The sequence below is a fragment of the Equus asinus genome, chromosome 4, assembly GCF_041296235.1.
Source record: "Equus asinus isolate D_3611 breed Donkey chromosome 4, EquAss-T2T_v2, whole genome shotgun sequence".
NCBI classification, from domain to species: domain Eukaryota; kingdom Metazoa; phylum Chordata; class Mammalia; order Perissodactyla; family Equidae; genus Equus; species Equus asinus.
The window spans coordinates 111,810,705-111,828,415 of record NC_091793.1 but is presented as its reverse complement, the minus strand read 5'-3'; the positions used below and the strand labels follow the sequence as shown (position 1 = coordinate 111,828,415).

General features: G+C 39.5%; 1 protein-coding gene across 9 annotated transcripts in view; it reads right to left on the bottom strand.

Annotated features, from left to right (window-relative positions):
- Nucleotides 1–17,711, bottom strand: part of RAPGEF4 (Rap guanine nucleotide exchange factor 4) — a 299,972-nt gene that overhangs the window by 194,658 nt on the left and 87,603 nt on the right. The window contains exon 1 of one of the 9 annotated variants that reach the window (XM_070508110.1): nt 6,037–6,159. The exons of the other annotated variants lie outside the window; for them this stretch is intronic. Coding sequence (XP_070364211.1) covers nt 6,037–6,054 — 18 coding nt within the window. The 5' untranslated portion in view covers nt 6,055–6,159. Of the gene's footprint in view, nt 1–6,036; nt 6,160–17,711 lie in introns of those variants that run through there. 9 annotated transcript variants of the gene reach the window in all.

Genomic DNA, 17,711 nt, shown 5'->3' with positions numbered 1-17,711 from the left:
CTGTCATTGTCCTGAAAATTCACACCGTTAAAGTCTCCCCTTGGAAGAAATTCTAAGACTCTGGAACCAACTTGCCTGTGTTCAGACCACAGCCCTGCCACTTACCAGCTGTAGGACCTTGGGTAAAGGATTCAAACTTCTGTAGTACGTGTGTGTATTTTAAATCCATCTGTAAAGTGAGCTAATAGAGTTCTGCCTCTGGTCATGAAAGTAACTCATATCACACCAACCTTCTCATAGATAACAATTATAAACTCTGGATAAACCATTAAACAACAACAACAACTATCTGAAGGCACTGGAGAGTAACCAAGAGCAGACAGAAGCTAAAGGGGGATTGACACTTGGAAGAATGGCTCTGGATAAATTACCCATATTTTACAGTTTTTCATCTAAGGACAGGCTCAGTCTGTTAGTTCCATAGGGTGGCCTGACCTCAGATAGAAACCTACCATATTACTGGTTGAAGATCAGAGGACAGAGTTCAGGGAGATGACAGCAGTTGGAAAATGAGGGAGGAAATCCCAGAGAGAAGATAGCCACCAAGGGGAAGCCCCAAATTCAGTCCACAGAATCTGAGCAAATCTCTGGCTGATCCCAATACTGTACATGTGTGAAGTAGACTCAGAGCAGCCCAGCTAAGGTAAAAAGAACCAAACAGCTTCCTGCTGCTGTCCATCACAGGGAAGACAAAACTGGAATTTGAGTTGCACCGAGTTAACTGCCTGCTGAAAGAGAAAATCAATACTCTTTAAAGGTCCAGGACAGAATGCAGAATCTCTACAACGTATCGCTCACAATGTCTAAGGTACGTTCCAAAATTGCTAGATAAGCAAAGAAATAGGAAAACATAATCCATCCTCAAAAGAAAAGGTAAGCCTTAGAGACCAATTCTGTGACGACACAGGTACTGGAATTAAAAGACAAGGATTTTAAAGCAACTATTACAACTCTGCTAAAGGATATAAAAGAAATCTCAGCAGAGAAGGGGAAATTATAAAAAAGAACCAAATGGAAATTCTAAAACTAAAAAATACAGTATCTGAAAAAAAGTTCACTGGATGGACCTAACAACGATTGGGGAAAAAAATAATAGAAAAGTGTTAGTGAACTTGAAGATAGAACAATATAAATTATCCAATCTGAAGAAGAGAGAAAAAACTTTAAAAATGAATAGAGCCTCGGGGCTGGCCCCGTGGCCGAGTGGTTAAGTTCGCGCGCTCCGCTGCAGGCGGCCCAGTGTTTCGTTGGTTCGAATCCTGGGTGCGGACATGGCACTGCTCATCAAACCACGCTGAGGCAGCGTCCCACATGCCACAACTAGAAGGACCCACAACGAAGAATATACAACTATGTACTGGGGGGCTTTGGGGAGAAAAAGGAATAAAATAAAATCTTTAACAAAAAAAAAAAAATGAATAGAGCCTCAGGGTCCAGTGGGATATAACAGCATAAAGTCTAACATATGTGTAACTGAAATCTGAGAAGGCTAGGAGGAGAGAGAATGGGCAGAAAAAAATATTCGAAGAAATACTAACTCATAATTTCTAAAATTTGTTTAAAAAAGACATAAATTCACAAATTCAAAAATCACCACAAACTCCAAATGGGATAAATAAAAAAACAAAAAATAAAAACCCATGCCAACGCACTTCACATTCAAACCACTAAAATTCAACGATAAAGACAAAACCTTAAGAACAACCAGGGAAAAATGGCATATTACCTACAGAAGAAAACTATACTTATACTAACTCTGCATCAAAAGTAATGGAGGCTAGAAGATAAGAGAATGACATCTTTAAAGTGCCAAAAGGAAAAACAACAACTGTCAAACTAGAATTCTATATCCAGCAAAAATATTCTTAGACAATGAAGGCTAAAGGAAAATATTTTCAGAAAAACAAAACCTAAGAGACTTAATTGCCAGCAGATCTGCACTACTTGAGATGTTGAAGAAAGTTCTCCAGGATAAAGGTAAATGACAGTAGATGGTTATTTGGATCTACAGGAAGGAATGAAGATCACTAAAAATGGCAAACGTGAGTAAACACAAAAAACAGACACACACACATACAGACACATAGCGATTTGAAATTCTTTAAAAGACACACAATTATTTAAATAAAAATTCTAACACTGTGTTGTGGGGTTTATAACATAAATGGATGTAATACACATGACAACAACAGTGCAAAGGATGGGGAGGAGTAAATGGATCTACACTGTTGCAATGTTCCAATGCTTGACATGAAGCAGTACAATATTAACTCTAGATAGAATGTGAAAAGTTAAAAACATATATGGTAATCCTGAGAGTGACCACTAAAAATTAATGCAAAGAGATACAATTAAAAAGCCAATAGAAAAATTAAAATAGAATTTGTAGCAGCAAGGAAGGTACCTCACTTGGCTCTCCCTTCTAGAAGAAACTTGCCAATCATCTGTGAGGAGTTCAGTTAGCTGACAGCATCCAATAGCAGTGCCTTTGGGATCCACTGTGAGTGAGTCAAAACTATGCTCTGTGCAGTTAGCTAATGACTGAACACGGCAGGGATACCTAGCACTCGGCCATTTCTGTCCAGTGAAAAACTTGTCTGCAGGCAATCTGTACAGTTACACAAACAAATCCAGTTGTTTTTAATGAACGCATACCTTGCTGAGATCTATAAGTACTCTCATAGCAGAATATTCATGAAAGACATTTAAGTAAAAAAAAATAGCAGTTGTCATAACTGTATTTACAGTATAATTCAACTTTTAAGGCAAAAAAAGATAGGAATATATGATAATTGCATTGATATGTGCATAGAAAAATGCCTGTAAATATACAAATCAAAGTATTAATAGTGGATAGTCACGGGTAGTGGGAGTAGAGAGGACTTTCATTTTTTTCACTTAATATCTTTTGCTTATAGTTTGAATTTTCAATAATATTTATTAACATTTTTACTTTGTAATTTAAAAAATAAAAGAAAAAGATCCCTTACCAATGCAAAATTTATATCAACATTTTAAAGTTACAATGTGGGGCCAGCCCCATGGCCAGGTGACTGAGTTCATGCGCTCTGCTTCAGTGGCCTGGAGTTTGCCAGTTCAGATCCTGGGTGTGGACCTAGCGCTGCTCATCAGGCCATGCTGTGGTGGCATCCCACATAGAAGAACTAGAATGACTTGCAACTAAAATATATAACTATGTGCTGGGGCCTTGGGGAGAAAAAAAAAAAGAGGAAGATTGGCAACGGACGTTAGCTCAGGGCCAATCTTCCTAAAAAATAAATAAATAAAAGTCACAATGTTTAGTCTTTTTCTTTTCTAAGTTAAATAAGATCAAAAGAATTCTTCCTTTGTGTTCTTTAAACAAAGGTAGAGTTTTATTTTAGACATCAAGAGCATGTTCCAGATGTCTTTACCTCTCAGATCCTTCCCAGCATCCCCACCTCCCTCTCCTCCAGGTGGGGAGTGGGGAGAATTAAAAACCCAGGTCAGGCCAAAGGTTCAGTCTGTCTTCACAGGCTCATCAGAACCTAGAGCAGCAACAAGGCAGAGGGCTTGGTGCCCGCACGAGCCTATCTGCTTCGCTCTAATTCATGCCTTCTGACTGCACCTTGACTCCGGGAATTGCTCTCCCAACTCCCATTCTTGGATGCATGGAGATCACGGAGAGGAATATGGATCAGAGACAATCCATTACCACTGGAAGGACAGAATTTTAATTAGAATGACCTTAGAAAATGTCTAATTAATCTACAGACACCAAGTAAGGAAATGAAGTCCAGAGAAGTCACTTGCCCAAGGTCACAGAGTTACTAAGAGACCACAGCAGATCTCTTGAGCGCAGGAGAGGGTCCTTCCCTCCACGACAGAGAGAAGGTCTAAAGAGGCCTTATTGACGCTGGACCAGAGGCAGTGCCTTCATGAACAAAGATGGTAATTAGGATGCAGGCTCAACCAGGTGCAGAAGGGAACAATTTTCCTGCCTTTATCACAGACCCCAAATTGGAGTGCAAACATCAAAAATTGACTCTGTTGTTCATTTACTTTCATTACTAGTGTTCCGTAAGATGCATATACAAGTTCTCTACAAATAATCCATTAGCATAAAAGAGAGAATGTTTCCTGTTTGAGACATGCCTTCTAGCCACATCATTCAGACATGCTTTTAGGATAGTATAAGTAACACTAATGAAGGGCTCTTGCTAGAATATTTTCCACATTTTGGTTAAAGGCAATAGCAAACCTGGAGATATTTAAATTAATGCAATGTGTTCTGTTATGCATTATCATATTGCTGCTGTTGTTTTTATAATGGGAACTATAAAATCAGTTTCTAAAGTTTAGGAGATAAGCCAATGATTAGGCTCTGGAATTACTTAAAATCAATAAATCAGAGACTGACTCGATCAAGTTGAACATGTCTAGAACCATAAAGACATTCCTCATTCCTCTCCGGTAAAAAAAGAAAAGTTCCCAAAGAACGGTCAAAATAGCACTCCCAAAGATTATGAGCTAAAACTCACAGATAAAACCTAAAATAATTGATACGTAGATAAGAAGTCATTCTCACCTACTTACCAATATAAGTTCTCTAAAACCTTCTCTAATAGGTGGTTATTTCTTAACAGTGATTAGTAGTTATAATACACTCAGAATAATAAAACTGTTGCATTTCTTCAAGATTTTTCTTCAACATTATCCACCAACAAAAATGGAACCTTTTCCCACTAATAACAGACAAGCCTTCCAACAAATTATCCTTAAATGTATTAGATATATGATCCCATTACAAATACCCTCAAGTCTGCAGGAATGTATTTTGGGGTTAAGGAGAGGCATTCATTATAAGAAGCTAAAGCAGGCTGCATAAGTGGCAGACCCTGGCTGGACATGAATGCTACTCACATTTATTAAATTGCCACCCCTGCCCCCAGATACTGCATTACTAATGATTTTCCAACACTGAAGCTGTTTAAAACTTTGATCTTTGTGAAAACTCAGTAGGATGATAAAAACCTTCCAGCTGAACAAACAGCCCAGGCTGGAAAGACCATCTCCTAGCACTTGCCTCAGAAAGTATCATCTGCCCTGACTCCACCCCAGTGTTTCATTAAAGTGGGTGGTTCAAAATATGCAAATGACAGTAATAATTTGAACAAACAAATGAATTAGGTGAGTCCCTATAGGCAATTTACTCAAGGTAATTAAGAATGCTAAATCAAACAAACTATTACTTTAAATGGCAAGTAAGCTTTAATTAAAATTGATTTCTATACCAAAGATGAAACTACTAACTCAACAGAAAGGATCCAGTGTGAATTAAAAGGCAAAGTGTCAGGAAAGAAAAAAAGAATGTACACTGTGACTTTTGATTCTCTAGATTAGGACCAGGTATCAACGCATTTTCACTGAACGTAGCTCAGAGAGAAGTACCTCCGTGTATGAATTTAGAATTGACAGAATGCATTTGGGGTGCCACAAGCATGAGCACATTTTAAACGGTAAAGATGTCAAGCAAAAACAGAATCAACCCAAACCCAAGGTAATTTCTTTCCAACTAGCATCAATCTTCCTCTACCATTAAGAAAGGGAACACAGTAGGCTGTAGCCCGCCCAGGGATTAGGAGTCCTTCTGTAGGGAGTGAAGGGGACATGGTGACCCATAGGAGACCTTCCACAGTAGTATGATGGCCACCACCCATGAACTAAATGTACATGATGCACCAAACCAATGGGCCCCAATCAATGACCACAGAAATAAAGGGGCCCGTGGAGGGAGAAAAGTCTCCAGAATTGTCCCGAGATGGGCAAAACTAAAACATGGTCTATTAAAGTAGATCACACGTATGTATTTGGTCCTACAGAATAACACAATCTTAAAAATAATCACAGTCAATCCTGAAAGCTTCAAGTAATCTCTGAGACTAGACATATCCATGTCTTTTCCCTTTCCAATGTTTCCTCCCAATAATTTTAATGGGACTCTGATTAAACCCCAGCCACCAGCACTGGCAAGCAGGAAAGCCCTCCCAGAACCACCTTTTTTCTTCTCCACATGAAGCACCTCTCCTGGTTGAGCCTCCTGGGTCTTCCTTCTTCCACTTTCAGCCCAGTGTCCCACAGGAATACACACGATGTGTCCTGTCCACTCCTGGTTTCTGGTCAGGCAGGATGACCCCTGGAAGCAGCCAAGGAGGAAGCTTGAGCCGGGTGGTGGCAGGCCCAAGCAAGGAGGAGCCTGGAGACAGGCTGGAGAAGCCATTCTAAGTCACTCCCTCTGGCTTCTGGGCTCAATCACCCTGCCAAGCAAGACCATTTTCATATTGTTTCCCTAAATGGTTTGCCCTCAGAATGACCCTAGGGATACTATTAAAATACTAATGACAGTGCTAAGAAATTTGTGTCAAGCCTGTGTTCCAAGGAGCAGAGAGAACTTCAGACTTCTGTATTTTCTCTCTTGTATTTGTGCATTCACCCTGGAGAGGCAACCACACACCTGCTGATTTGTAACTGGAGAGGGAAGAACAAGTATGTCTAGAACTCAAGAGACCTGAAGAGGCCAGTGTGTCCCTAATTCTTCTATTCGCTCCTGACCCTTGCCAGAATGGGACTGATTCATTTGCTCATGAAATAACCATTGGGCACTTTCAACATGCCAGGCCCTGTACTATGCTCAGGGCATATAAAGAGACACCATTCTGTCCACGAGTTGCTCACATTCCAGAGACAGAAGAGACAAACAAATGAGTCATTACCAAAAAATATCTGGAAACTTTGGATGGAATGGGAGCACCTGGGGGGAGCACAGAGCATCTGAGGAGTGAGAAGGTCAGGAGAGGGGACAGAGAAAGTTGCCTGTGACAAAACATCAGTCCCATTAGAACGCATCTACTCCTTTGACCCACCAGAAGGGGAGCTGAGTTTTGTCTCCCACATTAGAGCAGAAATTACAAGAGTGCTGGACCACATCCCCTGTGTCTAACACAGAGCTTGGTGTGCCGTGAGGGCACAACAAATATTCGCTGAATACATGAATGATCTAAGAATTCAGATCTGCCCCTGGGACTTTTTTTGGACAGAATCTTGGCTAGTGAGCATCTTAGAGGTCACCTAACAATCCAACCTTCTAGAATTTACAGACAAGAAACTTCTTGTTAAATGTCTGCACAGAGTAGCAGAGTTGCACAAAGGAAGTGTGTGGGGCCCATAAAATATTTGCAGGTGAATGGATAGATAAAATGTGGTATATCCAGTCAATGGAATACAACTCGGCAATGAAAAAAAAGAACTACTGACACATAGTAGACGACGGATAAATTTCACAAACATGCTTAGCAAAAGGAGCTAGACACAGAGACCACATATCATATGATTCCATTGATACGAAATATCCAGAAAAGGCAATTTTATAGAGAAAGAAAGAAGATCAGCGGTTGCCCGAGGCTGGGGGTGGAACGGGATTAACTGTAAACAGGCATGAAGGATCTTATTGGGAGGATGAAACTGTTCTAAAACTGGACTATGGTGATAGCTGTACCACCTTGTAAAGATATTCATTGAATTATGTATTTGAAATGGGTGAATTTTATGGTATATAATATATACCTCAATAAAGTTGTTTAAAAGTTTTGCAAAGAGTGTCATTTGTTATAGGTTTGCCCTCATGCTGCTATGATGGGGGCTACGATGTTGTTGAAAAAAACAAAGACAGGAGCCCAGATTTGAAAAGAGCCCCCCATCTCCTAATTCCCACGTTCAGTGCCTTCCGTTCCCCTTGTAAAAGTCTGCTTGTAGACAGAAAGCAGATTAATGGCTGCCAGGGCTGGAGCGAGCGGGGAACAGGAGTGATTGCTTAATGGGTATGTGGTTTCCTTATTGGATGATGAAAAGTTTCTGGAACTAGATAGTGGTAACAGTCGCAAAACATTATGAAGGTACTTAATGCCACTGAATTGTACACTTAAAATGGTTAAAATTGTAAATTGCATGTTATGTGTATTTTACCACAATTTTTTCTGTCTACTTTTTAAAAAAGGCCACATTTGAGGAATATTTTCACCTTTTCATCTGCCAAATCCATTCGCTAGTAGTCACAGGGGCCAGCTGCTGTCCCCAGTCATCTCATGTTAGGATGTCTTAGTCTAGGTGACAACATAGTTCTGAGCAATTTGTTTGTGGCACTCTATCACCTTGCCCCGGGTTGGCAAACAACAGACATTAATTTAAAAAAAAAAAAATCTGGGCTTGGTTTGTATTTTAATGCTGCCCACTTGAAACTGGCTGGCATCATTCAAAACAACACGTGCAGGGACAATCCCTGAGCTGTCAGGCCATCTCATTAAGTGTTGTTACTGTAGCTTCCTGGCTCCCTGAAAGTGTAGGAGGCCATGACTTCTCCTGTCACGTATTTAGCCAGGGCGTATTATGAAACACAAGCTGCTCAGTCAGAAATACCACAGGTCCACAGAGCTCCAGGACTCCCCATTTCCAGAAAATGCAAGGCAGCTCCAGGCTGGCCTGGAATCGCTTCCACATGACCCCTACTGCAAATGCCCTAGGTCGCTACTCTCAACGAGGATTCCTGGATTACTTCTTTTCACCAATATCATTTGCATCAGCATTCCTATCAGACAATCCGTAAGGTTAGTTAAAATAGTCTTTCCTTTCATGGTCTTCATAGGGCCTCAGCTGAAGGGACACTAATATATATGTATACTGGAGATGCATTCAATTGTGGAACTGTGTGAACCGTGATATCTAATCATTCAAACATAGTACTTGCTCATATACTGCCTTAAACTGGATTCTGGGGTCCTTCTATGTACACTGGTCTAATTTCTCCAATGACACAGAAGCTTCTTGAGGGGATGACACAAGGGAAAATAGCATAGCATTGTTTTAAAGTGCAATAGGGAAGTATATATTACAATTTTGATCCATAATTTCAGAGTAAAATGTCATCATTATCAGCAAGCTAGCTATCATGTTTTCCCCTTTCTTGTTAATTCAGATGTCCACTGTTTCTCTAAACTGTGAAGAAAAGTAGTTCAAGAGTCTGTACATGACTTGTTCTCTTGTCTGGTATAAAGAAACATGCAGTGGAAAATGCTAAAAAAAAAAAAAAAAAACAACTTTCTTTTTTCCCAATAGGAAGACAAGTTGCTAAAGGATTTAGTAAGTTTCCCAAGGATGCCAATTGATTTAGAGCTAGAGCCAGGGTCTGAACATGCTTAGTATTCATATATTTGATTGGTGTTGTACATAGAAAGTAAAGATTATCAGCTATAAAATATTCTCTACCTCAAAGACGACGTTAAACTGATACTTTCATTTTGGGGCTGCTTAAAATATGCCTGATATTGAATGGACTGAAAAAAAACTCTTCAGCTTTCCATTTGTGAAATAAAATTTGGAGAGCAAGTCCTAAACGCCAAACGTCTAAAAGAACTCCTCAGAGGAAATACTTCTTTACTGCCAGCCAAAAATCACAGGGACACACTGTGGCTGAATTTTCTAATTGTATTTTTTAGATGCTGGATAATTTTCTGACCATTAAAGACAATCACAGCCCAGCCTAACAATAAAAGTAATTGAATCTCATGCTCGAGAGCATACAGCTGATTCACCGTGGGGTGTAGGAGAGGAAGGAGGCAAATGAGAGGAGGTCAGAAGTCCAGAACTAATTCTCTTTCCATGAAAAGCAGAGCCTGCCTGCCTTCCCAGCAGACAATCCTGAGATGGAGGTGTGTCCTTATTTCCTGAGTGCCTCGATCTCCAGGGCCCATTTTCCCATGTGGCACCTGAAACCATCAACAGGCATCAGAGACCTAACCTGGGCTGCCGTCTCATAGGCCTGGCTTAGGACATTGAGATGAGGTTTCCAAGAGAGGACAGGGTGAGGCCACAGCCTTTCTGCCCTTGGGAGTCTGTGTCTGCTCTGAGTCTCCCAGTGCACTGGGCACAAACAGAGCTCACAGACTTTCCTGGCAGTGCATACTGACCAACCATAAAATACAGCCTAACTTGGAGTATATGCAAGAAAGAGTTTTTGCCTTACATGTATCTCAACTGTATGCAACCTTAAAGATTAAGCTTCTTCTATATGTAAAGCAAATAACACAAATACTACACTGACCACGCCTTGAAAGGATTTACAATTTAATGGCCAAAATACTAGCAGCTGTCAGAGATAAGCTGGCCAACCACTTGGTGTCAGAGCAAGATCTACTTCTGCAAACATCTCCCACGTACAGCTTTTGAGATTGAGTTGGTGGTCACAGAGAAGGCCTTCACAGATAAGAGAGCCTAGCGTAGGAGACTTCGGAAAACTTCTTAATTTTCTGAGCATTGGTATTCTCATCTATAAAATGGGGATTCAGGTCCATAATCTCAAAGTCAAACACACAAAATGTCTGCAATGAAACATAATGAATATTCACACTAAGTGGGATACAGAATATAAATAGCCTCATGTCCTTAAGAACAGAGTCAGTATTTTTAGTTAACTCAAAAGAGTGATATTATTTCTGTCTTATTCTTTTCCCTTACCCCTCTTATCCAATTATTTTCAATATCCTATATTCCTTGACAATGTTTTTTGTACCTGTCACCTTTTCCCAGTTCATATTCACCCTATGCAAGAACTTATCATGGCACATCTAAACTATTGTACTAAATTCCCAGTTAATGTACCACCTCCAACCTCCCTCAAACCATCCTGCACTCTACAGTCAGATCATCACATTAATAATCACCGTGATCACATCAAAAACTCTACAGATTCACCAGTGTCAGCAGGACCAAGTCCAGATTCCTTGGCTTAGAGTCCTACCCATTTTCCCAGGCTCCTATCCACAAATTCGCTGCTCCACACAAACCGACTCTCCAAATGCCTTTACGTTTACCATCTCTGCCACCTCGCTCCTATAATTCCACGGCTTGGGTGGAAAACTGTGTTTTCCAAAATGGCCACAACAATATCTGCCATCCCACATGTTCTTCCTACAATGTGCCTAATGTTAAAGGTTGGGCCTATGTTCCTCCCCACCTTGGAGTGGGTGCACTTGTGATTATGATCAAAGCAGTAATGGAGGACTCGCAGGGTAGGTCATAAAATTGAAGGAACTTCTCCGGATCTCTTGGGACACTAGCTTTTGTCACCCAGGCTCCATGCTGGGGAAACCAAGCAGCCACATGGAAAGGTCATGTATAGGTGTTCTGGTCACTAGCACCAGCTCATCCCAGCTGACAGCCAGCATCAACTGACAGACATGCTAGTAGTGAGGCTTCAGCTGATTCCAGCCCCTAGCTCTCCTCTGAGCTGTCCCAAATGACCCCATGTGGAGCAGAGACAAGCTGTTCTCTCCCACCTCCTCACCCCCACCCCCACTATACTTCATCTAAATTGCAGATTCATGAGCAAAATAAAAGTGTGGTTGTTTTAAACAACTATGTTGGAATGGTTTGTTATGTAGCAACAGGTAACTGGAACAGACTAAAATACCCTCCCCTTCTTCTTGGCCTTCTCAAACTCTACCTGCCTTTCAAAAGCCCAGGACAGATCTCACCTCCTTCATGATGATAAGCTCACCCATCTTTCTCTTGCTTGAAGCTTGAATAGCACTCAATGAAGACCTACAATAAAGGATCATAATCTCCTTGAAAGAGAGGACCACGTCTATATTTTCTTGGGAATCCCCTCCTATCATCTCTCAGAATATCTTACATATAATAGATGGTCTATATATTCTTGCTGGATAACTAATTTTCTAGACTCCAGAGTAAAACGCACACAATAGGTACTTAAGAAATGATATACACTATGACAGGTGTTGAATTAAAAAAATATATAATAGGAAAAGAGGAACAACAAAAATAATTTTTAAATGGAGAATTAGGTAATTGAAGGAAATTCAAACTTTTAAAGTCTTTAAATTGCCTTTATATTGAGTAAAGTAGATGCTTTTTTAATTAACAGTTTACGTTCAGGAGCGTGTGTGTGTGTGTGTGTGTGTGTGTCTGTGTGTGTGTCTGCTTTCACCCAACGTGTGGATTTGGATGTCTGCTTTGGGAATTGCTCCCTTGTTAATAATTAAATTCTAAATGGGCACTTTGGGAAGTGGCAGTAACTATCCACATTCTATGGTCTTATAATTACTCAAGTGTAATTAGAATACAGGAGGGTTTAGAAATAGGCAGAATGTTTCCTGTCAAATACCATCTGTATCAAGACTTCTTAAAATGGGGATCATGAACCCTAGATGATTGCCATTGGATGAGCTTCATGAAGTCACACCTAAAATTATACACAAAGCTTTGTGTATAGAAGCATTTTTCTGAGGAGAGGAAATAACTTTCATCGGATTCTCAAAATAGTTTTGGAAACATGGTTAATCCAGGGTTTTACCTTATTACATTTGCTTTTAACTCCCATTCAGAGATTCTGCTAAAAGGGCAGCCTTGGGACAGCAATGGGGAAATACTGAGGCTGGTCTGGCTCTGCCATTGCCTAGTATGGGGCCTTGGGAAAATCCTTATAAGCTCTCTGGATCTGCTTCTGGACCTCTCAACTGTCAAAACAAGGGGATGCACAAGAGCTACCAAGATATTTTGAGACAGTTTCCCTAAGAAAGGCCCTGAAGAGGAAGGAGAGGGCTACGTTACTTAGTATTTTTCCATTCGATTTTCTTTCCTATCAAATAATTATAATATTAATTTTGGTTAAAACCAATATCTAAGTGTTTATCATTATTTCTTTAATAAATATTTATTGAGCGTCCACAATGTGACAGTCACCGGTTATGGACTTTCCACTTAGTCTTTTAAGACTTAGCCATTACTGAGTAGTACACCTCAACACTGCACATAATTCTAGGAGGTAAAGTAGAAACTAAAAGCATCAAAAACTAAGAGAATAGCAGAGAGGATCAAAGAACAAGTGGCTGATTCATCACTAAGTGGGTTGTGCAGGAGATCAAGTAGAAACATAATACTTGATTGAAAACCAGGTTGATTTGGCTGATCTGTCATATTAGGTGGATGTCCACTTGCTCATTTACGTTGAGAATTGCACGCTCAGTTAAGAGAACAGCTTCCCTCCCCAGAGGAAAATCTTTCTTTAAAGACGTGCAAGTAGCCACACTCCTACTTGGAACCTCTGAACCAGCTTGGAATAGAGAGTCATAAACAAACAAAAAGCAAGCAAACACAGATGCTTAAGGGAAAGGAAGACATATAATGAGTAATTCAGACCCCAGGATAATCTAACCATAATTCTCCTCATGCTCAAAGGTTTCCAGGGAGGAAGTAAGATTTTATGAAAGCTTTGAATTACAGATGAAACACAAGACAAAGCACTAAAAAGAAAACAGCTTTTCATCACTTAACAGAAAATATCACATTGATCATTTCATCATTCCTTGGCCCATTCATTTTCCCCTTAATGTTAGTATTTTAAAACTTTTACATTAATACTTAACCTTTCATATATTTATGACCTACTTCTTGAATTAGACAGTCACCTTCTTGGGCCCAACGCCCGCATGTTATATTTTCTGGATGTCATTTGAAGGATGACGTACTCATACTAAATATTCAATAAATAGTCTATGAATGAATAAATAAAGTTTCTCCCTAAAGCCTAAAATGGTGGTAAAATCAATGACTTGGCTTTATACGGCAGTTGAATAATTTCTTCTAATTTACCATAATTAATATCCAAAATATATTTCTTTCATTAAAAGTAAAAGTATACATGGAGATCTTTAGTTTGCTGTTGATAATTTTGGGGGGCGGGGTCATGGAGACCTATACAAGGAGCGGGCTGTTCTCTGCTTGGTGTATGGGGGTCAGGGGAAGGGTTAGGAGGCAATCTTATTTATTGTCCCTAATTGGAAATCGTGGCTAAATTAATCTGTTCTTCTTAAGAAAAAATAAGCACAGTAAAGAACAATTTATGGTACAAGTAAATGGGATTTGGTTTTCTCCAATACATATTTCATGCAGTTCTTCCTCCTGACCTCCCCCATGACTGTATGTTTGGTGTATTGTGTATGTGCCATACCATTCTGGACTTTAGATAAATTTGCACAAGTGTGAACAAAATGCCTAGGACAAAGAAAGTGTTTGGGATGCACAATATCTTCAAATTGTATCAAAAATGTATATACAAAGTCTTCTGGAATCACCTCCAGACCAAGAGACATCCTACATTTAATAAAACACATCTATGTAGGAAAAAGAGCTAAACATGGAACTCATCACCAGCATGCTAGAAAGATCTTAAGTTTCTTTAAGATATTCACTTTATACCACACACGAGATTCCCTTAGACAAAGCTGCCTCTAGATTCTTTCCTTTTAATCATAAATCAAATATCTAAGAGCTGACTCATATAATACTGTCTTACTTCATTTTCTCTAAGTCAGTCACTCTAGAATGAAAACACATTGCAGGGCAAACAGAGGTGGGACACAGTAGATTTATCTTTCCCCCTGATTTCCCAGTGCATTTAGAGGTTGGACTATTTGATCGTCTAGGTATGATGGGCCATTATCGTGACTTTGATCTCCCTATGAAGTGTGCTGAGGTTAAAATGAGGAAGACATTTTCGAGGAGGATGTTCTTTCACATCATACAGAGAAATAAAACACATCTCATCTCTTGGGAAATCAGATATGTATATGAAATGGTAATGGTATATGAAAGGAAAATGGTATTTAATAGCATGCAGGCTAAAATAAAAACAGTAACCTTCTTGTGGATGAGGTGTTCTTTTCTTAGTTATCTCTTTATTTTTCACCTCAGGGTTTCATAAGAAGCATGACCAACACAGTAGTCACCTCAATTAACTCAATGTTATAGATTCCAGTTTCTTCATAAGCGAGAATGGAACACTACACCATATTTAGACTATGGCTCTCCGAGCAAATGTAAGTATTTTTCTCACATATAGTCCATTAAAGGAGGTTGAAACTGTTTTTTTTGTTGGTGGTGGTTTTATCTGTTTCTTTGGTTGGCTGGCTAGTTTGTTGCTGATATTGCTTAATCATAGGACAGGAAGAAAGAGAAACAGGGTGGTACAAACTATGAGGTTTGAAGTCAGACAAGACTAGTTTAACTCCTAACTCCTTCACTTTGCTAGCCATCCAACCTTGGGCAAGTTCCTTAATCTCTCCAAGTCTCAGTTTTCTTACTTATAAAATAAAATAATAATCCCTACTGGGCAGGGTTATTAGTAGGATTAAATGAAACAACGTACATATGGTGCCTACTTAGCATAATAACAATCCCACAGAAAGTATTAGGCATATAGCTAATTTTATGCTTATTATTATTACCTCATACAGCCACAGTTAGGATTAAACAAATATATATAAGTACTTAACATGGTTCTTGACAGATAATAAATGCTAATGCTCAAGTTCTAGAAGAACACAATTTAATACACAATATGAGCCATCTTCACTACATACCACAGGGAGTTTTTTCATATGATGGTTCTCCTGGCCACATATTTCTTTGTGCCATTAGAGCACATACATAAGCCTATCTCAGGCATATACCCAACACTTCATGAATCTCTCACTCTGAATTAACTCTAAAAATGCTTCTCAGTTGCCAGAAATCACAAGAAATAGAAATAAGCATCAGAATGTTCATATTTGCAGTGAGAATGCTGGTAAGCATTACTACCTTGATGTGACACTTTTGGATGTTGAAAGCACTAAATGACTACTATCAAAGATGCTCCCATGTAGCCATGAGCTATTTCCAGCCCTTCTTCTATTTCCTGGCTTTACCTGGATGGGATATGTGCAAAAAGCAGATTTGTCATCCATGCCATTCAAATAATTATAGCCTGACTGATCTCCTGTGTCACATCCTCAAGTCTCTCCACATGACTCATCATTCAGCTGGAAAGCAGGAAGCGCTCCATTTGGGGGAGGAAGTCAAAAGGACGCCATGCCTCAGGACAATACCCTTCTTACCTAAGCAGTGTTATTATTCTCCTCTACCAGGCAACACCCAAATAGAGTATGTTTAATCACACCACCAGAAAGGAAGATCAGGGCTGTGAGTTTACACAAGTGGCTCACATCTGAGACATCATGCAACAAAGAGCTACAACCAAGAGCCTGTTCCACCGACCTCATACCTAGTTGACTTCTGGTGGTTTCAAAGCACCAAACAGCTAACCTCAAAGCACAGGGACCTAAGCCACCTTCAGCTTATTCTGGCATCTCTTGGAAGTGACAGTCGTTGGCATAGAACTAAATGTAGGTAAGCAGAAGTGGGAGTGTTTTACACATATTTGTGCAGGCATACATGTCCATACATGAGAAGGCTTTGGAACCCAAAGAAGCTATGGTGAAAAATTTTGTTGCCAAGATTGTTTGCTATTTACCAATTTGCATTTTTCAAATAAGTCTAAGTCTACACCAAGACGTGACATCTTTTATTGCATGGAGAGTATATTTCCATTACAATGGGTTGGGGTTACCCCACCTCTCACTTCTATTCAGAAGATCTGGAATGGCCAGAAATATCACCTGCATTCAAGGTCAGGCAGAGTTTGGAAGAGTGATGTTCATCTCATCCTTTTTCCAGTCCTAGACCCACATTCCAATCTGAAAATGGAAACTTAAAAAGGTTGAGAAACTGGCAGCTTTAGCTTTTTCATGACCCCAATCTTCCACGGCTACTGAGAATTTGACTTCTGAATTGGAAATGCATAATAATCAAGAGATCTTATTGTAACAGAGTTGTGAGGGTTTTTTTTTTTTAGCAATTCATAATTGTATATTTATTTATGTACCAATAAGGTAAGGATTAATTATCATAAACATTGAGAATGTATTCTCAGTCAAGTTATATATACATTTAAAATTGTTATCAATTAATGAAATTCTTTCACTCAATGTTTACCTACGTGTTAAATACTCAGACACTCTTAACAATGCAAGTTATGTTTTATCTCATTTTCTAGGTGAGAAAACTAGGCTGCAAACCTCTGGCCCAATATCACACAGCCAGGAAGCAGTAAAATCTCATTCTGACCCAAGTGTGTCTGACACCCAAGCCACGTGGTTTCCACCCTAGAAAATGTCCTTCTATTTATTAATGAACTTGCATATTACAGGATATGTTTGTAGCTTGACAAACAATTTAGAATTATATTTTATATAGATTTAAATCATTTCAGCAATACATCACTAACGCAGACATCTCTCGTACAGATCTCCTACCCAATCTGAAGACAATTTAGAGCTGCGAATAAGTCATCTAAGCCACCAAAACGAATGTGACACTTATTTCACACATCACAGCTGGCAGATGACCTTCTATGAGGGTGCACAACTCACTTCTTCAGGGTCTATTTATCCTTGCTTTAGACACCAGGCTCAAAAGGGCGATGATCTGGTTTCCTAAACTTTAACAGAGAAAAAGCATGAGGGGAAGGCAAAAAAGGAGGGTTTCTAGAGACAAAAATCTTGACTTCAGTGAAAAGTCAAAGCTAGCAATTTGGAGCAAAGGGGAAAAGAGAAAAACTACAGTATGTTGTAACACATTGGTGCCCTTCCGTGTAGGGGCAAAAACTACACAGCTCAGAAACCTCTGAGGGCATCAGCCACTGAAGCATAGAATAAAATCATCAACTCACAGGATGACACAGTCATTATGTTGGAGGAAAACAACATTTACTATTCTACCTA